This window comes from Sus scrofa, chromosome X, assembly GCF_000003025.6.
Source record: "Sus scrofa isolate TJ Tabasco breed Duroc chromosome X, Sscrofa11.1, whole genome shotgun sequence".
Classification (NCBI taxonomy): domain Eukaryota; kingdom Metazoa; phylum Chordata; class Mammalia; order Artiodactyla; family Suidae; genus Sus; species Sus scrofa.
In genome coordinates this window covers 28,256,361-28,280,488 of record NC_010461.5, presented here as the reverse complement: position 1 = coordinate 28,280,488, position 24,128 = coordinate 28,256,361, and the positions used below count along the sequence as shown (strand labels likewise).

Here is a 24,128-nt window from a genome sequence, read left to right as displayed (position 1 = left end):
CATATTTGCATGGATCAAATTACAAAACTGTAGTAGGTATCACTGTGATTTAATGTACATATTTTTAAGTACAATACATTACATTCTGAACAAAATATAAATAATGTAGCACATGTAATTTCCATAGATGTATTGCACTAGAAAGATACCTAATCCATTTGACAAGAATTAATCAGATTAATAAACACCTATTTACCTATATAAAGCTGTATTTAATAGCTAATGCACTAGCTAAGGCATAACTGGCAACGAATGAGAAACATGCGCATAAGTAATATTTATTCTTATATCAAAGCCAATATTGTGAATTGATTGTGCTTGTTTCTATGTAAAAAGTTAATATATCCATTACATAATGATTGTGCTTGTTTCTATGTAAAAAGTTAATAATATCCATTACATAAATGATGGTGCCATAATTTTGAAACAATTTAAATTTTTGAAAGTTTCAGTCAGTATTAAAGTAACTTGTACTTTATTTTTGAGAAAAAAGGAGTTCCCTGGTAGCCTAGCAATAAAGGACCTGACATTGTCTCTGCTGTGGCATGGATTTGATTCCTGGCCTGGGAAATTTTTCATGCCCTGGTAATGGCATAGAACACCCCACCCCCCAAAAAACACCAAGGAGAATTAAAGTCAATTGTCTTAATAAAATTTGCTAAAATATGATTATTATACTAAATTACCAAATATTACTTCAAAGTATCTCATATGAAAGTATGAAACGAGAGTAGAATAGTGGTTGCCAGGGACTGGAGGGAGGGGAAAATGAGGAGTTATTGTTTGGGTATAAAATTTCAGTTACACAAGATAAGTAAGTTCTAGAGGTCTGTTGTATAACATTTGTATTTATAATAATAAAAGCACAAACTGTAATGTATACTTAAAAATTCATTAAGACAGTAGATCTCAGGTTAAGTATTCATATCACAATGAGAAAATAGTAAAGTATGTACATAAAAATTTTTAGCATCACAAGTTGAAGTTTCTAAAAGTTTTACTCACAAGAGACTTAAATATTTGAAATCTTGTCATAAAAGCTGAAATTATTCATTTAAGAAGCCCAGTGAGAAGGATTTATCCTAATGCCTCTATATACCTATATTTACTGAAAGCTTCAGTTCCATTGTGTCTGAGATACTCTTGTGGGCTCATGCATGTGCCCCCCTCACTCAACATTCACTGTACTCTGACTGGCAACTACCAATTGCAAATTCCTTGGCCTCTATGCCTTAGGCGCTTTGTAGTCATCAAAAACCATGTGTCAGGGTGTAAAGGCTCTAGATTCCTACATCTCCTGACAAATTTCAGCCAATGACAGATGGCTTTCTGTGGATAAACTCCACTGCTCATCCACATCTGCATATGAGGTAACTCCAAAGCATATTCTACCTTCTAACCCAGAGTTTACCAGCAGAATTGAGACCCCCTTTGTGTACCATAGAAACCTTTCTTGAATCACACTCTTCACTGTCTTTCTCTCTTATCCTCCCCACTTCCTTACCAGTTCTCCTTAGGATCATTTACAAATACATCACTTACATGGATATTCTATCTTAGGATATGTTTCTAGGAGAACACAACCTAGGATAATTTTGAAAGAAATATTTAGTCAGCACTTAGCAACAGAAATCCTGGAAAATACTCCATGCAATTTGATGTGGATTTTCCCTGACTATGTTGCTCCCCCACTAAGGATTTCCTTAGTTGCTCAAATAGGCCTTGGCATAGGTAAAGGTGAATTGTTAGGACAAAAATGAGAGCATGACAGTAGATGTTAGAATAAGGATGGCAACTAGGTTTTATATTTTGCAATAATGACGACCAATGTGAATATAGCACTAAGGTACTCAATAACTTACCCATAGCTCTATGACATATCTAAAATTACTATCATTCCCATTTTGTAGGTGAAGAAATTTAAGAAATATTAAATAAAGTAACTTGATGAAGTTGACACAACTAGTATTGGTTGAGCAAGGATTTGAACCCAAGCAAAGTAGCTTTAATTCCTGAGCTTTTAACCGCTATACTATGCCACCTTTCATGAGATGGTTTCTAGGGTACTATGTTGGGCAAAATAAGGGTGAACTTGGGTAAAACATGGTAGAATACTGAGGTCTGGTATGGTCAATTCATAGGGAAAATGTCCTGAGTTCTAATTCTCACTGAATCCATACCAATTTAAAAAGATTTCATAAAAGGAATTAATATCTTTTCATGTGCCTGTTGGCCTTAAGTGAAATAAATCACACAGAAAAAAGGGCAATATTGTATATTATCACTTATATGTAGAATCTCAAAAATAAAATGAATGAATATAACAAAACAGAAGCAGACACATAGGTAACAAACTAAGTGTTTACTAGTAGGGAGAGGGAAAGGAGGATAAGGATGGGGATTAAAGGGTACAGACTACTATGTATAAAATAAATAAGCTACAGGGATATATTGTAGAGCTCAGAGAATAGAGCCAATATTTTATAATAACCTTGGGATATAATCTATGAAAATATGGAATCACTATGTTATACACCTGAAGCTAATATAATGTCATAAATCAACTATGCTTCGATAAGAGAAGGAGGAGGAAGGAGGGAAGGAAATAAGGAGAAAAGTGTGGAGAGGAAAAGGAAGAAAGAAAGAGGTCAAATATGCATCACTTCATCTGTCTCATTGAAACTGAGATAGATGTTCCAGCTGAGGTTGATAAAATGTTTTGTGTCTTTGGTAGCCAAGAGGGTGACAAGAAATGTGGATAAATGAAGAAAGCTTACAGATAATGATAGGACACTCATGCCCAAGGTAGAGTTTAGATAAGATCAAGAACTAAAGGCAGGACTTGTTCAACCTCAGCAACACTGTAGAAAACTTGTTGTGAGCTGAAAAGGCCAAAGATTATAAAGCAAAGTTGTTCAGTCATCTTTGATTGGTTCAGCTTTTATGCAGGGACTTTAAGACCTAAGGACTTAGTACAAGCTGATAATGTAAGGAGTGGGAATTTACCCATCCATACATGCTTATTAAGCTTTTACTATGTACCAGACATTGCTCTAAGCGCTTAAAAAGCAATGAACAAAATGAATGGACTTCACCCTCATACACTGCGATTTTAAATAGGACAGAAAGGGCATTTAAGGAAGGAGAAGGTAGGGAGTCAGCATTGCAGCCAGCCTTGCTGTCCAGGCATGGTAAGCGGTCATTGCAAAGGCCTGAATTTTGGAAGTATGCCTGACCTGATGGATGAACATTAGGAGGGCTAGTGAGATTTAAGCAGAATGCACCAGGGGAGGATAGTTGGGCAGGAGGTCAAAAGGGGTATGGGCATTCAGGTTGTGGAGGGTCTTGGTGGACCATTGTAAAGAATGTCGTTCATGCTGAGTGAGATAGGATCAGTTGTAGGTTTTGGAGAAAACGAGTGATATGATCTGATTTATTCTTATAAAAGATCACAGTAGCTGCCTTGTTGATAGTAGAACTGTAGAGAATCAAGGGTAAAACAAGGAGCACAGTTGGAGAATGGATGCCAATGGCTTCACCTTGGGGAGAGATCTTCAGGTTTTGGAAATGTCTTCAAAGGGGAGATAGAAGATTTATTTCTGTATTCACATAGAAACTTGAGCATGAGTGTATTAAGGCCCATTCTCGGCAGATTTGAGGCTCAGAATTAAGTTATCCTATGAAGTTAGTAGGAGATCTCTTGAGGAATATAACATTTCTTCTCATTGATAACTTTGCTATCTGTACTCCAGTCTTGCTGTGAAGCAGGGGAACCAGTGCTGGCAATGGAGATCTTATTATTCTAGTCAAAATCCTTCTTCAGAATTTGTTTTACCACATTTAAGCACATATTTAATAATATCAGTCACTTGAATGAGGACAAACTGATGCTGTGAACAAACTGACTTTTTTTTTTATTCTGGTATTAGGAAATTAAGTAATAGGAGTCAGTGTATATACAAATCTAAACAAAACATCTGAAGGAAAATAAAATAATTAATATTTCAGTGCACATTGTAATCCAGAACCATGCTAGATAAAGGGTTAAATTTTTTACAAATGTAATGTGATTCCAACAAAAGAATACCACAATTATTCTAAATTAAATAATTATCAGAGCATATAAAATGTCAAAGCAAAATTTGCTTGCAAGTCCTTTTTAAATTCTCCTCAAATTTTCTAATAGAATAGTTTGGTGCATGGAAAAGCATGACTTTTATTTATTACATTGTAAGAACTGATCTTTTGGACTATATCATTTTGAGCAATGTTATCATTTCATGATTTCTCTGAGGGAAATCAAAATTTTCAACTAGAGCATTTCTTGTTATAAATATGTTTCCTGTTTTCACACGCTTTTATGATTTAGGATTTATTTGATTTTCTATTTTTATTTTTTCTAATTTTTGTTGATTTTTTGATTTGCTATTTATATTTGTAAACTACTTTACAATTATTCATCTATTTGCTATAATTGAGAGCCTACTTAAATCATTAATTGTAGTGCCTCAATTTTCATTCCTCTTATAGTGTATTTACTACATTATATTTCATATTTATATGTGCTTTGGTGGTTTCCTTTTATATTTTTTACAAGTATCTCTTTTATAGGAAATTATTCTCTTTTTTCCTCCCAGCCATTATTTTATCAGGCCCAGCAGTTGTCCTACTTCAACTCCCATACTGCAGTTTACTCCCATCTCTGCTAAAATACACTTTAAGGATTCAGTCCACCTCCTTCCATTCTCCCAGCAAAACTGTTTTGATAATCCCTGTCCTATAAATTCTGGAAGTCAGAAACTTCTGCATTGGAACTTACGATTCATGAGTCTGGTAGAAATTTTGAGGTTGCAATTAAGTTGTGTGGAGGTTTTCCTTTTGTTCATAAACTCTCCGAGCTGTTCTTTGACCAATTATGATGTCACTTTTTGATCTATGACATATAATTACTGATTTGTTATTTATGTAAAGACAATGCATCATCCTAAGGAGAATGTTTTGACCAAAATAAATAGTTGTATTTAAGAAGTGTTCTTCACAAGTGGACCATAAACAAAGCAGGAAAAAACAAAAGAATCAAAAGGGCAACTTCCCATAGAAGCACTAAAAATAACTAAAAATTTTCTGTAGGAGCTCAGAGAAATCTAATTAATAAGTACTTTAATGCTTTTTGAGTGAATACCCTTCCCAATTTGATATGTCATTAATATAGTGCCTTGTGGCTAGACAGGACATAAAATGGATAAGAATTAGATTTATATAGGGTGTTGCCTTCATCTGTCAGATAAAAACAAATTCCAAATAGTGAAAATGAACTGGTGTTTGAGTCTTTGGTGCTCCAATTTCTCTTTTTCAATTTTAAGATAGATCTACCCCCCAACAGCTGCTGTCACAACAGCTACTAATGGGTTTCTCTAATTCTTTTTTCTTAGAAATGAAAAATTTTTGCTCTTCTTTTAGCCACGTTACAAAGGGTCTCAAGGCATTTTTGTTATCTAAAAGTGCTTAGAGGTTTTATTTTCACCTGCTTAAAATATGAAAACGATCATGCAGGGTTTTATAACTCTGAAAACACATATACTTATGTTAAAGTCTACGTATACACGTTTAACTGCAGTGCTGTATTTAAAACAACAATACCCAGTCAGTGACAGCAAAAGATACAATTTTCACCATTTTCAGTGGTTTGCAAATGAACCATCTATTCCTTTTAACCTACTGTCTGTGGTGACCAGCATCCATCATACGCATAATCTCTAGGAAGAAAAAATAATATTTTCTTTTTCTTTTTTGGGGGGGGGCGGTCTTTTTGTCTTTTCAGGGCCACACCCGCGGCCTCTGGAGGTTCCCAGGCTAGGGGTCCAATCAGAGCTGTAGCCGCCAGCTACAGAAAAGAAGGGACAAGATAAAAAAACCTTTTAGAATTATCTGATAGACCAATGAAAATCTCCCTGAGCTTTATACATTTTTTATTTTTTAATGTTTTTTATTTATTTTATTTTTTATTTTATCTTTTTTCTTTTCTAGGGCCACACCTGCGGCATATGGAGCTTCCTAGGCTAGGGGTCTAACCGGAGCTGTAGCTACCGGCCTACAACAGAGCCACAGTAACGCCAGATCCGAGCCACATCTCTGACCTACACCATAGCTCACAGCAATGCCAGATCCTTAACCTACTGAGCCAGTCCAGGAATCAAACCCGCATCCTCATGGATGCTAGTCAGGTTTGATAACTGCTGAGCCACAACGGGAACTCCTATTTTTCTTGTTCATCTCTGCATCTCCAACTCCTAGAACAGTACCTACATTCAAGAGGCACTCATTGGACATCTATTGAATGAATGAATGAATGAATGACACTGATAAATCCAGAATGAAGCCTGAGATTGAAGAAGCAGAGCAATGTCAATCTACCAGTACCAAGAATAATAATTTTAAAAAAACAAAACAAATTTAGTTTCTTTTATATTATGTGCAAACTTACTGAGTTAAATCATCCAGACATGTGAATTCTAATAAACTAAACATATACACTAGTATGGAGAAATTTGTTCTAGGTATGTACACACCAAATTTTATTTTATTTTATTTTATTTTATTTTATTTTATTTTATTTTATTTTTTTGTCTTTTTGCCTTTTCTAGGGCCACTTCCCGCAGCATATGGAGGTTCCCAGTCTAGGGGTCGAATCGGAACTGTAGCCACCGGCCTACAACAGAGCCACAGCAACGCAGGATCAGAGCTGTGTCTGCAACCTACACCACAGCTCAGGGCAACGCCGGATCGTTAACCCACTGAGCAAGGGCAGGGACTGAACCCGCAACCTCATGGTTCCTAGTCAGATTCGTTAACCACTGTGCCACAACAGGAAGTCCAGAAACAAATAATTTATGAAAATGTGTAGCAAGAGACCCACAAGTCGTTAAAATATTACTAATATATTAATATTAGTAAATATAATGCAGTAATTTGGCTTGCATTATATGGTTATGGATATATGATTATGGCAAACAGTAGGCCAGAGAGGTTGTCAAGGCACTGGATTTGAACATAGAAGACTTAGATTTAGACGCTGAATATAACTTTTAATAGTTGTGTCCTAGGCATAAAATTTCTAAGGCTCAGTGTTTTTAGCTTTGCAATTAGATCGATGATATTACCTGCCCCAGCCTACTCAGCAGTAATATTGTGAAGATGGAGTGAAATCATGCAGGATTATGTAGAAAAATTGTTTTAAAATTTATAATTATATAAATTTCAAGTTTTATAAAATCCATATTACTTCATCATATGTCCAAAATCTTAAAAATTATTGTAAATTAAATTTCCATGTAAATTATCCTAAAAACATATTGCCTTTAAGAATGCAATAAGGAGTTCCTGTTGTGGCTCAGTGGTAACAAACCCAACTAGTGTCCAAGCAGTTGTGGGTTCAATCCCTGGCCTCACTCACTGGGTTAAGGATCCATGTGTTGCCAGGAGCTGTGGTGTAGGTCACAGAGGCATCTCCATTCTGGTATTGCTATGGCTGTTGAGTAGGCTGGCAACTGTAGCTCTAATTTGACCCCTGTCCTGGGAACCTCCATACGCCACAGGTACAGCCCCAAAAAGAAAAACAGGAAGAACAAAAAAGAATGTAGTAAAACATAAGATTGCATTTTCCATTATTGTATTAATTTTAGGTGCCAAATTAATAATTCACTTTTAAATATTTATCTTGAGGATGCAGATTCTAAATCATTTTTTTAATTTAATTTTATTTTTTAAATTATTTCCCCAAAACAAATTTTTTTCTACTGTATGGCATGGTGGCCCATTTACACATACATGTACACATTCTATTTTTTACACATTATCATGCTCCATCATAAATGACTAAACATAGTTCCCAGTGCTAGACAGCAAGATCTCATTGTTAATCCATTCCACAGGCAAAAGTTTGTATCTATTAACCCCAAGCTCTCCAACCATCCCACTCTCCCCCCCACTTGGCAACCATAAGTCTATTCTGCAATTTGAAATAGGTAGGTAGGTAGGTAGGTAGATAGATAGATAGATAGATAGATGGATAGATATTCTGTCTACTGAATTACATGTAGTGTTTTTTAAGTACATTTTTTTGTTTGTCGTTTTAGGGCAGCACCCGCAGTATATGGAGGTTCCCAGGCTAGGGGTCAAATTGGAGCTATAGCTGCAGGCCTATGCCACAGCCACAGCAAGATCAGATTTGAGCCACATCTGTGACCTACACCACAGCTCACGGCAATGCTGAATCCATAATCCAATGAGTGAAGCCAGGGGTTGAACCCGTGTCCTCATGGATACTAGTTGGGTTCGTTACTGCTGAGCTATGACGGGAACTCCCTTTAAGTACATTTTTAATCATCTCAAGCCTCTGTTTCCTGACCCATATTCCCTTAATCCAGTAAAGTTCTGGAGAATCAGTCAAATATGGCTGCCCAGGATCCCTGTTACCTACTAAGTATAGTATCCTTTCCACTTCAACTGCTAAGCTATGTTTACTACAAATTGTACTTACTTTCTGAGCCCTTTCCTTGGCTTATGATCAAATATGAATTATGGAAGTTCCCACTGTGGCTCATTGGGTTTGAAGAGGAGCCATTAGAGGGTTTTGAGAGGTTATGATCTGATGTTTGTTTTATATTACTTTCTTTGGCTGTTGTGTGGAAAATTGACTGGGAGAGAGGCAGGACTGTAAACAGAAGGATCATTTAGGTAACTATTTTGATATTCCAGGTGAGATATAAGGATAGCTTATATTAGAGTCATAGCAAGGGAGATAATGAGAAGTGGTCAAATTCTAGACATGTTCTGGAAGTAGAGCCAACAGGATTGTCCAACAGCCTGAATACTTGAAATTAAAAAAGAAAGATCAAGGATGATTCCAAGGTTGTCAGCCTGAAAAACTATTGATTGATATGTCATTTCCTGAGATAGGGTAAACCATCGGAAGAGAAGGACAAGAGGATGCAGTTCAGAATGTGGTTGGGGCTGTATTGAGTTTGAATTGCCCATAAGACATCTAAGTGTCAAGAAAGTTGTTGTATTTGTAACTCTGAATTTCAGAGTTAAGGTCAGGGCTGGAAATCCAAGTTTGGGAGTCATTGTCATATAGAGATTATTTACAATCATGGGACAAAATAGGAGGCAATATAAATAGATAAGGAACGAAGTGTTAGAACTAAACTAGAGCACTCCAATATTAAGAGATTAGTAAAAGGAAGGATTACATAAAAGAGACTGAGAAGCAATGGACAAGGTTGCAGACAAGAAGGTAGCAGGAGCCTGACGAAGACAGAGTGTTAAGATAGAGGAAATGATCATCTGTCTCAAGATGAGGACTGTGAATTACCCTTTGAAGTTGGACAGGTTGAAATCACAAGGCTCCAGGGCTGATGACTTTCAAAAGTCAATAATTAAAAATGTAAGTCCATTAGTTACTTCTGGGGTTGATAAATTTCCTTTCTTCGCCTTTCTTAGACAGCCGAATCATATCTGACTTGCTTTAAAATTTCAATGTTACAGAATATAAAAGACAGCCTGCAACAGATCTCAGGTCGGGTTGACATTATCCACAATAAAAAGACAGCAGGATTGCAAAGTGCCACACCTGTGGAAAGGACAAGGCTACAGGAAGCTCTCTCACAGCTCGATTTCCAATGGGAAAGAGTTAACAAAATGTATAAGGACCGACAAGGGTAGGTACCACTTTCTGTTTACTAAATGATCATACCTGTCTCCCAGGAATTCTCGAGTTCATTTCAGGGTTCTCCATGGGGAAAAAAAAAAAGAGAGGGAGGGAGGAGGAGGGGGAAAATATCACTATCACTGGAAAAAAAGGTAAGTGGAATGAGAACAAATAATGAGACTAATGAGCTAAATTCAGCAAGTTTTTCTGTACTGAAGTTAGCATTTCTTTACTGAAGTTAGCATTATACTGGAGAACTTTTAATATTCTCTAAAATTTCAGGTTATATCAAAACAGATGTGGTCATTTAATTGAGGTAGTTTAATTGTCTGATATAAAATGTACATTTTTGACCAAATCTGTATCCAGTAGATTTATAGTAGATTGATGTACTTAGATTAACATTTTGGAAATGTAAGCTATCAACACAAAGTTAATTCTCATGTATTGTTTCTACTAAGAAGGTAGTGCTTTACATTTTGAAGTTTTCCTACTATTTTGTTTCAAGTAATTTGTTGATTTAAAATAATTAATTTTTAGTACTTCCCTTAATTAAAATATCCAAATGTTGACCATATTTTTAAAATTCATGTACATTTCTTAGCCTCATGCTATAAGAGACCATGTAGTTTCTACTCTCAGGTAAAATTGTTTTAAAGCCATTGCTCATATCCACAGACTAGAGTTCAGCTTGTTTTGGAATACTGGCTCAGCTGCTTACTGGCTTTATGTCCTTGAGCAGGTGCCTGAAACTTTATGCTTCACAATTCCCTTATCTATGAAATGGGATAAAATATTTTCTAAGTCAAAGGGCTGTTGTGAGGATTAAATGATACAATGTATATAGAATGCTTAGCAAATTGCTTATACATGATAATGACTCAATCAAGCTTGGAAATTTTGATGATAAAAATAATGGTCTTCTGGCTCTGATAGTCTTCATGCCTGTTAATTCTTTCTTATATGCTTTCACATTTTCCTGAGTACCATAGAGAGTTAATTTAAATTCAATCCCTGATTTGAAGGACCTCCCAGTTCTAGAGAGAAAATGGACAAACAGCCAATAGAGTACCAGTTGATAGATAAATGAGCGATGCTAGAGGGCAAGAACAAGATCCTTGGGGGGTAGAGTAGGAACATCTTACTCAGGGTCAGGAATAAAGCAAAGTTGATGGACCATTCAATGTTCTGAGTTAAAATTAATAAAAAATCACTCTGGTTACCTTAGGTAGAATTATATAATTGGAAGGATGTCAAATAACTCATGAAGTCAATGAAAAGACCTTAGAACCAGGTTTAAATATGGGCAGAAATTGTCCAGGAAGACCAGGCTATGCATGGAGAAACAAATCCAGAATCAAGCCACAAGGTGAATCTGAATTATAAACTGCTGTCATAGCCATGGTCCACTGGTACACCAGAGGTTCCATTGCCACTGGATATTTTTGCTACTATCACTGCCAAGATATATCAAAATTATTACCTCTTTTTGTGTCACTAATTTTGGAATTAAGGTTTCTGACAGAATCATCTGTTAAGGCAGTAGCTGGATTTAGTTTTTCTGAAGGGCTAATTAATAAATATTTAAGTCTTTGCAAGTCATATAACCTCTGCTGGAAGTAATCAACTGCAGTGGCAGGGTGAAAGAAACCATAGGCAATACATAAACAAATAGGCATGGCTTGTTCTAATAAAACTTTATTTACAAAGACAAGTGGTATGACAGATTTTGCTTGTGGGCCGTAAATTGCCAACTCCTGTTATAAGGCATGCTTTGGTTATATAACTGGGTTCTAACTGCCAGGGTTTAGGGAAAATAAATAGCTGGAATTTGGGCTCCATTATAGTAATAGTCAGGAATTTATCTCCAACCAATCCCATACAATAGTAGATTCTGGAATCCTTAGAGAGATTAGAAGCTATATATTCTTTAATAGACAAATGTCCAGTACAACCTTCATGTTTGATTCTCAACAAAAATCTACTGATTTTTTTTAAATAAGCCAACTTGAGGTAAAAATAAAATGCATTTGAACCAGTAAGAAATTATTAGTATTTTTTCATGTATGATCCAGGTTTGATAGTGTATTAGTTAGCTATTACAATAATATGGTGATATAAATCACCCCCAAAATTCAAAGACTTTAAACAAGCATTTATTCACATGTTTGGGATGTTTTGATTACCTGTGTTTTGGCTTACCTGGGCAGGGTATGGATAGGCAGCCATTTCAAGCAATAGCTTAACTGGGCTAGAATCCAGGATATGTGTTGGATTAAGGTCTGCTACATATACCTTTATTCTGGGCTGAAGATGAAGGGTCAGTGACAGTCTGTTCTCATGACAGATCACCAGATCAGAAACCAAACCTCACCTCCTAAGAGCACTTATAGCCTGTGATCATATTAAATCCACTCAAATTCTATTAAACAAAGCAAGCCTGACATCAATAGAATGGGGAAGTAGTCTCTTCCTATAGTGGAAGAGAAAGAATAATGAATATTTTCTGAATAATCCAAATAATTATAGTTAATAATAAAGGCTTTTTTTACATGTAGAAAATATGTTAGTAATTTTATCCTCAATTCATTATTTAACAAAGGAGACTAAATCATAAGATGCTAAGTGACTTGCCCAAGCACATACTACATGGCATATCTGCCTATCTCCATTTTGCCAAAATATTTAGCTCTCATAGAATTGCATAGTTTACTCAAAATAAGTAACACATATGAGAAAATGCATTAGTCTCTTGGTATTCCTGAGGCATATGCTCTGGGACCATTATTAATCACCAAATTCGTAAATGCCATATAGCAAAACTTACCTCTATTAAATGTCATAAACTAAAACAGACTATTCTCTAGGTTGAGCCAAGTAGAGAAGTAAAAGCCATATTTACTTGTGGCTGCTCACTCATAATCTAGGAGACCTGCTTTCTATATATTGCCTTTCAGCAAATTGAATTTCAACCTGTGCCTCAGTAAAGTTACAAATCCTCAAATTATTCTAAGTGGCTCCTTCTCGTGGAAACACAAATAGTGAACATAGTAAACACTAAATCTATGAATTACATGTGTGCATATACACATCCATGTGTATGGATAGATTTATACAGACAGGTAAGATAAATGCTTAATTTTATGCAAAATTAATATTGTTACTAAATGCTGTTTTCATCTATTTCTTGGTGTGTTGCTCACTGTTTATAAAAGATACCTATGGGAAACACATGAAAATAAAGAATCAACAAAAGATCTACATAGTATTAGAGAAACAATGTACTTCCCTTCTTTCATCAAACACTTAAGGAGGATCTATCAAGTTCCTTATACTTTGTTGTCTTTCCTTTCTGATACCATTGTTACTGTCCCTCAAATAATTAATAAATTTGCCCCGTTTTCAGGACATTATTCCTAAAGCTCACAAGATAGCACAGGTCAAATCAGATAATAAAAGTGAAAGTAGTTTCTAGATTATGAATTGCTCTATAGCCATAAGATGGCATTATTGTGCAATAGCAGATTCTGGTATGACACTATGCGAGCATTTAGAAAATCAAATTCTATTAACAATGATATTTCATAAAATAAGAAATAGGGAACAGTGTTGCATAAAAGACGCCAGACACAGAAGGATATATGTTGTATGATTCCATTAAAAAAAAAAAAAACTCAAAAACAGGCATATCAGGGGTTAAAATTCAATTATGGTTACCTTTGTAGAAAGTAGTAATTAACAAGGGCAGGAGCAAGTTCTGGGGTTCTGAGTAATGTTTTATTTATTCTTCTGGATGATGGTGGCCTTCGTACATTTCCTGGAAACAATTTATGGAACTGTGCACATGTGATTTGTATCCTTTTCTGTGTGTATGTTGGATTTACTTGAGTGAAATCTACATTTAATATTAAAATGTAACAAATACATACATTTTTAAGTGCAGGAAGGCCCTAATCTCAGAATTTTTTTAAAAAAAAGGTATTTCCCTAAGAAAAGCATGTTACAGGAGTTTCTGTCCTGCCTCAGTGGAAATGAATCTGACTAGGATCCATGAGGATGCAGTTTCAATCCCTGGTCTTGCTCAGTGGGTTAAGGATCTGGTGTTGCTGTGAGCCGTGGTGTAGGTCACAGACACGGCTCAGATATGGCATTGCTGTGGCTGTGGTATTGGCCAGAGGCTACAGCTTCAATTAGACCCCTAGCCTAGGAATCTCCACATGCATGCCATGGGTGTGACCCTAAAAAGACAAAAAAAAAAAAAGAAAGAAAGAAAGAAAGAAAGAAAGAAAGAAAGAAAGAAAGAAAGAAAGAAAGAAAGAAAGAAAGAAAGAAAGAAAGAAAAGCATGTTACATTGTTCTATCTTTGGTATTTCACCCTGGACCTCTGAACACTTTATAATTGACCAGTACATACTTTAAGATAAATTTATGGGTACTACTACTCTAGAGAAAGCTTTCCCAAATTTACCACGATCATGCTGGGACCACGGTGCCACATGTTACCAGGATGCTGGGGATGGGAGAGCTAAAATCTGCTTCCCCAGGGATTTCTCCTTTGTTTGACTCCCTTAGTTCCAAGTCCACAGTATTAATGCACTCACAGACTCTTGCTGCCATTTGTGCTGCACGAAGGAAAATGAGACAATGATAGAAATGAAAGGGAAGAAAATAGGAATAAAAACCAAAGAAATCTGATTTAAAGAGAAAGTGCCTTAATCATCTCTGTATTCAGATTCTGGGGGGACAAGCATGTAGTTCTGCAATCCCGCTCCAAATGCAACTTTCCCATAAGAATTTGCGTCTTAGTTGTAATTTTTCTATTCAGATATTCGATAAATATTTTTCTCTCATGTCAAGGTGAGGGAAATAACCACACACCACCCACAGAGGGAAAGAATAATATAATAATCCTCTTGGCATTGCCATACAATTTTATCCTCTCAAGTGGAAGCTAGAGGGACAGATGCATAATCTGGGAGCTTTTCCAGAATTGTTTGTTCCTAAATGAGACATTCAGCTATAGCAGCATTAGCAGCCTCTTCTATTTGTCACAATGCCATATGTAGCTGGGAAGATACATGATAAGCACACACAGGATCCTGACAACTCAGGAAAGATTAACATTGCATTGTTAGAATTAGTCTCTACTAAAAGTAAAGATTTTCATGTCAGATTGAGTCTTCATATCCTCCCCCCAGGTATATATATAAGTGCCAATACATAATTCAACTGTTGTTTTTTGAACTTGGTAGAATTAAGAATTAACAGGTTTAAACAAATGCCATTACATCTCATTTTTGAGTCATTGTTGTACTGACCAGGGAAAAGGAATCTCATACATTCATTCATAGGGATACTACAGAGGGAAATGTATTAAATTGAGGAAGAAGTGACATTTTCTATTTATATCCCACTTGTTTGTGCTGTTAGACCGTGATGTATGGTGAAGGCTTCTGTTTTGGTTCTTTAAGTATTTTTTTAACAATCATTAATTATTAAATATTGGATTTGATAGAATTCACTTTTAGAACTTAGTTATCTATGTAAAGAATACATCTTTATCTTTACAGATATATCCAAAAACATTTTTATACATAGATACACCCACATACTCACCAATTTACCTAAATATTGGAAATATTTAATAGCTTATTGTTAACCTTCAGGCGTTCTCCAGTTAAGCATCTTTTTCACTATCTGTTCCGCTACCTTTGTCTACATTGATTAGTCTGTTTTAATTTATTAATTACCTGATGTCTGAAACCATATCAATTTTTCTTCCTTGTACAATGCCCAGTACAGCATATTTGGTTAAGAAATAATATTTGGTGTTAATGATGATGATGAAAACTACAATATGACAGCATCGATATATCATATATGTTGAAAATAAATCATAAAACCTTTAGGAAAGGCAAATATTTTACTAACCTCTCATTTGCTATTATTTCCCTTCACCAAACTTCACCCCTACACCACCTTTTCAATTTAGGGGTCGTCCCCTCCTGTAGATTACCTTCTATGTCATGCTGCTCTGTTCAAGTGTTCATATGTCTACTGGGGCTCTGTATAATCTGTATTAATCCCTACCTATCCTGAATATCTTTTCCTGGCCAGTTGTTACACTTTGCACACCACTGAGAGAGCAATTTTGAGCTGAATAGAGGAGTCTCGTTTACACCGAATAGCCCAAAATGAAGTCTGTGATTTGCTGATGCCAATTACATGGAGGTTTTACCACAAGAGGCAAAACTTTAAACCACAAAAGATTAATCACATATTGTTGATATTAGGAGGCATTTAATGTTAACATATTGACTATCAAACAGTCTTATTAAAACAAGCCAATTGTTGGAGTTCCCATGATGGTGCAGTGGTTAATGAATCAGACTAGGAACCATAAGGTTGCGGGTTCGATCCCTGCCCTTGCTCAGTGGGTTAACGATCCGGCAGCTGTGGTGTAGGTCATAGACGCGGCTCGGATCCCGAGTTGCTGTGGCTCTGGTGTACGCTCATGGCTACAGCTCCGATTAGACCCCTAGCCTGGGAACTCCATATGCCACAGGAGCAGCCCTAGAAAAGATAAAAAAAAAAAGTCAACAAACAATATTTTTTTTTCATGGTATGTTATTTTTTTTATTTTATTTTCCCACTGTACAGCAAGGGGATCAAGTTATCCTTACATGTATACATTACAATTACATTTTTTCCCCACCCTTTGTTCTGTTGCAACATGAGTATCTAAACAAAGTTCTCAATGCTACTCAGCAGGATCTCCTTGTAAATCTATTCTAAGTTGTGTCTGATAACCCCAAGCTCCCGATCCCTCCCACTCCCTCCCCCTCCCATCAGGCAGCCACAAGTCTTTTCTCCAAGTCCATGATTTTCTTTTCTGAGGAGCTGTTCATTTGTGCTAGATATTAGATTCAAGTTATAGGTTATATCATATGGTATTTGTCTTTGTCTTTCTGGCTCATTTCACTCAGTATGAGATTCTCTAGTTCCATCCATGTTGCTGCAAATGGCATTATGTCATTCTTTTTTATGGCTGAGTAGTCTTCCATTGTGTATATATACCACATCTTCCTAATCAAACTGAAAAGCTTTTGCACAGCAAAGGAAACCAAAATGAAAACAAAAAGACAACTTACAGAATGGGAGAAAATAGTTTCAAATGATGCAACCGACAAGGGCTTAATCTCTAGAATACATAAGCAACTTATACAACCCAACAGCAAAAAAGCCAATCAATCAATGGAAAAATGGGCAAAAGACCTGAATAGACATTTCTCCAAAGAAGATATACAGATGGCCAACAAACACATGAAAAAATGCTCAACATCGCTGATTATAAGAGAAATGCACATCAAAACTACCATGAGATACCACCTCACCTCACACCAGTCAGAATGGCCATCATTAATAAGTCCACAAATAACAAGTGCTGGAGGGGGTGTGGAGAAAAGGGAACCCTCCTGCACTGTTGGTGGGAATGTAAACTGGTATAGCCACTATGGAGAACAGTTTGGAGATACCTTAGAAATCTATACATAGAATTTCCATATGACCCCGCAATCCCACTCTTGGGCATCTATCCAGACAAAACTCTACTTAAAAGTGACACATGCACCCGCATGTTCATTGCAGCCCTATTCACAATAGCCAGGATATGGAAACAACCCAAATGTCCATCAACAGATGATTGGATTCGGAGGAGGTGGTATACAAACAGTATTTTTAATCTGCAATTCTGATTTTTTGAAGCTCTGTTTAAAGCATGAATCATATATCATTTGAAATAGATATTTAAACTAGCCTTTGGTTTATATTTATTTAATTATAATTTCTTCTGAATTCTTAGATCTTGAGAACAGTTGGTAAAGGAATTGAATGAAGGGGATCTATTGTATTTATTTAATAAAAGGACTTCATGAAATTGATTAAATATAAGTTCCTTTTTGCCCATCACCTTATCTTCTGTATGTTCCTATTGCTAGTTCAAAGCACTCAAGAATTGCAGAGTGATTTGCTTTTTATGATAGCCATTCCAAACAGGATTATTTACCTTATATCTTCAAAATTTTCAGATTCTTATAAATCTTTACAGTTCACATAGAGGTTAGTTTAAAATTCACTTCAGATAAGAAATTGACTAGATATAAAATTCACATAATCTCAGAGTTAACCATAGATCAATATCCTGAATCTTTTTCTCAAGTAATTGAGCATTTTTTTTCCCAGGATAACTATATATACACATTTCCATTCTTTACCATAGATGATTCTACTTCTTCAGTGTAGGGGGGGCATAGTTTGCTTATTTCCTACTAAATAAACTTCCATTTTCATCAGTGACTAAAGGAAAAGGCTCTAATACAGAAAACAACTGGAAACATATAGAACTAGCCTCATTTTGGAAATAATGCCACTACTTGGTTTTACTCATTGTGCGTTTCTTGGCTTTGCTATGTTAAAATTTCTTTCTCTCACTTCCTCTCTCTCTCCTCTTTCTCCACACACACACACACACACACACACACACACACACACATCCCCCATATATTCTACATAGAATAGATGAGTTTTGGAAGAAAGTAAAGTTGTACTAAATGTAACTTTTCCAGAAATTGTCTTTGCTCTATCAATTAGAATTTGTTTTGGCTAAGAGTGAAGCTCAAGGCAGCAAAGCATATTTCTCTCTCCTTAAAAACCTAGCAGTGTACAGTCCAAGTAGGTATAGTGACGGCTCTGCTCATTTCTGCTTTCTACCCAGCTATTCTTATATGGAAGGCCTTCATTATAGACTGCATGATGGAGCTCCCACCACATTCACTTTAAAAAGCAAGATTGGGAGGAACTGGGGAGAAGGGGCAAAGGATTCATACCAATAGTCTTTTTCTGGAAGTTTCCTGGGGGCTGTCACATTTTACTTAGACTATACTTCATTTGCCAAAGTCAGTCACATGACCACACCTAAACTTCAAAGGAGGCTGAAGAATGTTGTATTTATTCCTGAATGCTGTGTGCCATGCCAAAAAATGTATGGTTAGAGAAAAGTGGGAGAATGGATACTAGAAAAGAATTAACAGTCCTCAATGTATAAACAGAGGAAGTGTATTTTAGTTTGTCTTTTTAAACAGCCTTAGGAAATATGTCAAAAGGTATGGCTTTGATGAGCATTATTTCCTTCCCCTCCTTTCTTTGATAATTTTATGAACCTGAATGAGCTGACATCTTGATTTGGCTTCCTGAATTTTACTTACATAAAAGTAGAAGTTTTTCTTCATTGCCCAATACCCACTTGTTCTGCCTCTCCATGCTCTCAAAGCAAATTTTCATTCATTAATCTATCTGGCTTTTCCCTCTATTCCCAACAAAACCACCACTTAATGTTTTAAATAGATGTATTTAGAAGGGAGTATCTTCATATTCAATATCTCTAGAAAATGAGGCTGTGATTCTATAAGATACTAGGCAAAGCCAAATGTACAGGATTTCTTCAAGTGCTTGAGGAGACCTGCCTTTTTCTTTGGCAGTGGTCAGTGTCCTACCCATCATTCAGGACCCAGTGCAAATATCACTATTTGGAGTATTTGCTGGTCTCAATCAATTATTCCATTTTCTGTATTCCTAGAATGCTCTGTTTATTACTGCTCTTATAGGTGCTTATCTTAAATTTAAATTTCTTATATAACCAAGTGCAACTCTATACCATCCAGTAGAGTTTTTGTTCCTATAGGGCAGAAACTGTGCTATATACCTCTGTCACCCCCAGACCAAACAGTATAATCACATGGTAGCTGCTCAATACATATTAATTTTTAAATTGATGAATCCTTTAATGTAAATGATAAACTAATCACTCAACAGTTATACTATTTTGGAATGAATAAGCTTCTTGTTTCTTTGGTTAATAATAACTTCATTTCCATTATGTTTTATTCAACAAAATATTTATGGAGTGTAAATTTCCTCATATTACTTTCATTTTTCCATAGTAAGATTGAATTATGACTCTGCAGTATGGATTTGGCAATATATGAATAATCCGAGATCTTGATCTGTTCTTATAATTGTGGTCTTTGAGAGAAATAAATATTCTCATAAAGAAAATACACCCATTAGCCACTAAAATCAACATAACTTTCTAATGGAAGTCAACAAACTTTTTGTTTGTTCACCTCCTTGCTTGCTTGTTTTAAATTCTATTCTTCTAAGGGAGTGGGGAGTTGATTTCTTGCCCTTACAAAATTCTAACACTTTAAAAAATCCCTTTACTCTGTGAGAATTGCAAATTTCTGCCTGTAAGGCAGTTTTCACAAGAATTATTTTCTTATTAGTTTTAGTGTATCCATGGACAGTCTCAAATTCCTCATGAAAACATCAGTTTCCTCAAGGGAAAACTGCCCATTACAAGCTAAAGATGTGGTTTTTTGAGCAATTTCTGCTAGAAACAACACATTTTAAAATATTCTATGTGGTTTTGTGGAATGGTTAGCTACTTAGAAAAATAGGTAGCAGTTTAGATGGACATTTAAAAAATTCTTACTATTTGAATAATTTGCATGATTGAATAAATTTAAGCTGTATATTTTTTCACAAAAGGTGATTTTTTTTCTGTTTAGATTCCCTTGAAATTCTTTATTTTTTCTTTCATTTGTTTGTATTCCTCTTACATTCAAAGATAATATGTGGAACCAAGGATTGTAATTCCAATGAAGGAATTCTGAGATTATCAAAGATATAATTCTATAATTTTAATGAGTACCTTCTATAAAGTAATAGCATTGTTATTAGGACATATATGCCAACTCTCATATTTGTCTTATCCCATTTTCTTTATCACCCTGTTATGTAGGTGTGACCCAAAGTCACTGTCCATTGGGCCCTTAACAAAGTCTACTGGTAGTGGTCAAGTGCTACCACAATAATTCTTTGTAATAAACATACCCCAAAATAACAGCAAGTAATTACTCTCATGCCTATGGAGGTACTCTGACTCAACTCTATTTCATCCTGTCTGACATAGGTTGAATGAATAGGGCTGAGCTGTGTGTTTCACTCTGGGATGCAGGCTGGAAGGGCAGCAGATACTTAGGGCATGTTCTTCCATGGCAGAATTCAGAAGCTCTCAGAAGGGCAAGCAGAAACACATAATGCTTCTAAAGACCCTAACTTGGAACTGACACACTGCATCTTTCATCCACATCCAATGGTCAAATCAAGCAACATGGCAAGCCTAAAGTCCTTGAGGAGAGGAATATATTCTGCTCACTATGAAGCCATGTCAAGAATGGGGATATAAATTAATACTATAGAATAGAATCAGGAATGACAAGCTAAAATACTACACTACCCTAGTAGAATATTACAGCATTACTCAGATAATTTTTGATGGTGAATTTGTAACTATATGAGAAAGCCTGACCTATAACTTGTTGATTCCACTTGAAAATATATCCTGAACCCATTTTCTCATAAATTTTATCTCTAATACAATGTGTTAGGGGCACTTCTATTTTACGAAAGAAAAATTTAATATTATGAAGCAGAAATTTAAAGACTCCTGAAAAAATAAGGTATTGAAACAAACTTAAAGGCAGAATTCTATTTACCAACTTGAGTCTCCTTATTCTTTGGCACATTTGGAAGTTGGATTTCTGAATAGCATCATGACTTTCCATACCCAGCTGTCAGCTGCTTAAAACTACCATAAGCTGACAATCATGGCTCACAGTATACCCTTGAAGAAGGCCATCTGGTTTATGTCTCTTGGCAAAATTTGTTTAAAAACAAGCAGCTTCATGACAAAGTAAGAAGGAGTCTTTGTCTAGCTGTGGTAAATGGGTAGGTTTACAATGCACATAATAAAGCATTTTCTAATCCAGGCCAACGCTTCTAAAAGAGAAACATTCTTTTCTCACAAATAAAATAAAAATCCACAGTATTCAATGACAAGAAAGGGACTTCATCAAATTTATATTTCAGTAGCTTAATAGTATGATAAAAATAACTAAATATTTGTGATGAGATTCAACCTTCTGATAACAACTAATTTTTGTATGATTATATGGAATTGAATGCTTGGAAATTATTATATTTTTAAATTACTTACATTAGAATGAAAATTTCTTGCTTTTAGTGTCAAATCATTTTATTTAAAATTTTTATTTCTAGGGGTTCCTGTCATGGCTCAGTGGTTAATGAATCTGACTGGGAACCCATGAGGTTGTGGATTTAATCCCTGGCCTCACTCAATGGGTTAAGGATCTGGCATTGCCATGAGCTGTGGTGTAGGTCGCAGATGCAGCTCGGATCCTACATTGCTATTGCTGTGGCTGTGGCATTCGCTGGCAGCTATAGCTCCGATGCGATGCCAAGCCTGGGAATCTCCATATGCTGTGGGGTGCGGCCCTAAAAAAACACGAAAAAAGACAAAAAAAATATTTCTAGAACAAACAATTTAGGAAATAAAACAGAAACAAACTAGAAATTTTTACAGTTCTATCTTCTGCAGGATTTATTATTTTTTCCTATCAGATTTCCCATGTATTCTTTTTTATTAAAGTACAGTTGGTTTATAATGTTTCCTCAATTTCTGTTGTACAGCAAAGTGACACAAATTTTTTAAGGACCTATCCTTTGAACCCTGTTACTAGTTTATATTTAATAATTCATTGAATGCTCTCTCTCTCTTTCTCTCTCATTCTACTAGGTCTCTCTGTATCCCATTACACTTATTGTCTGAAAGAGCACATGATTTTTTTTTTTTTAAGTATGAGTGACTTTTTCAGATTCCTTAAGTGCTTCCCATTAATTCTATATGCAGAGTCAGGCTAGCTATGGTTAAGGATTGATTTTGATGTTAAATATTTTGGGGGTTAGAAGCATCTTGGTTTGGCTTATTCCAAAAGCAAATCCTGAGACAAGGATTTGAGTTTATCTCCTTTATTTTGGAGGAGACCTCAGAAAGTTTTCATAGAGTAGTGACATGGTGAGAAAAGTAAGAAAAAGTAACCTGTTAAGAGTTTTATCACGATATCCACTGCTGTGGGGACTGGAACTTCAATTCCATAGAGAAAGTGAAGGAGGAGTTCCTGTCGTGGTGCAGCAGAAATGAATCTGACTAGCAACCATGAGGTTACAGGTTTGATCTCTGGCCTTGCTCAGTGGGTTAAGGATCCGACATTGCTGTGAGCTGTGGTGTAGGTTGCAGATGCGGCTTGGATCTGGCATTGCTGTGGCTCTGGCATAGGCCAGGAGCAACAGCTCCGATTAGACCCCTAGCCTGGGAACCCCCATATGCCGCAGGTGCAGCCCTAAAAAAAAAAAAAAAGGACAAAAGACCAAAAAAAAAAAAAAAGAGAGAAAGTCAAGGAAATCATAAAATAGGTATCATTTACTTATTTTAGACAAGGAGCAAGACAGCTCTGATGTTTATAATGCGAACCTTACTAGTCATTTTTAAGGGCTGATCAGTGTGCCAATGTGTCTTTTGCAACTACTTCCAGCCTGTCCTGCATTTGGCTGTAGTGTGTTCTCTGCTTCAAAGCAAGCCCTCAGACTAAGACATTTAGTTGATGGCTGTTGGACATCAACCATGGCACACTGAAGTGTCAAGAGCCAAGAGAATGGGTAAAGTTCCAACAGGATATGCTACTGTATGAAGAGGTTCATCATTCCACTAAATAATGTCCACTGCACTTCCTTATCCAGCTGTTCAGTCTTCTTTTCAGTATTTGAGCTACTTTTCTGCTTTTCTACTTTTATTCCTGCAGTTCTCTGGATCCTGCCTTATCCTAAACATTTGCATTCTGATGTTTGTGCAACTTCTTTCTCGTTATTCCTCATTGATTTTTTTTTTTACTCTTTAATGATGTTTACCTTTGTTATTTGTAAATACTCAACTCTTGCAAGGTCTTTGAATCATTGAGTTTTGCTTTATAATTTTAAGGAGGACTTAGACAAAGTTCCTTCTTAAGTGGGATTCACACTAGTCAATGACAGAGTTGTAAGTAGAAATTGAAATTCTTGAATTCCATAAAAGACTTGAATTTATGTTTTTCTATCACCAGTAAATATTTGGGAGATTTCTCAAAGGATTAATCTGAGAAAATTTATTTGTATTCAAATTTATTCCATGTCTTCTGCAAATTGTCCAGTAGTCTTTGGTCTAATGTCAAAAGGCAAGTTAAAATTATGATTACTTCATATGGTTGCAGGAGCCCAAAAGGCCTCTCTTACTTGTTTGGATCAACTTGCATGATGTTAGTTAGACATTCATTACTCAGTCTAACATTTTCAAAGTTAAAGTCCTAAAAGGTCAAAACACAATTCTTTGGATATCCCTAGAAGAGCTATGTATAAACTAGTTCTCACTAAAAATGAATGAAGACACATTTCACTCATTCATTAATTT

The 24,128-nt window shown here is 35.7% G+C and overlaps 1 protein-coding gene across 16 annotated transcripts in view; it reads left to right on the top strand.

Annotated features, from left to right (window-relative positions):
* Window positions 1–24,128, top strand: part of DMD (dystrophin) — a 2,622,506-nt gene that overhangs the window by 1,370,240 nt on the left and 1,228,138 nt on the right. For all 16 annotated transcript variants that reach the window (XM_021079543.1, XM_021079551.1, XM_021079550.1 and 13 more), the window contains 1 exon segment: window positions 9,547–9,719. In XM_021079543.1, coding sequence (XP_020935202.1) covers window positions 9,547–9,719 — 173 coding nt within the window.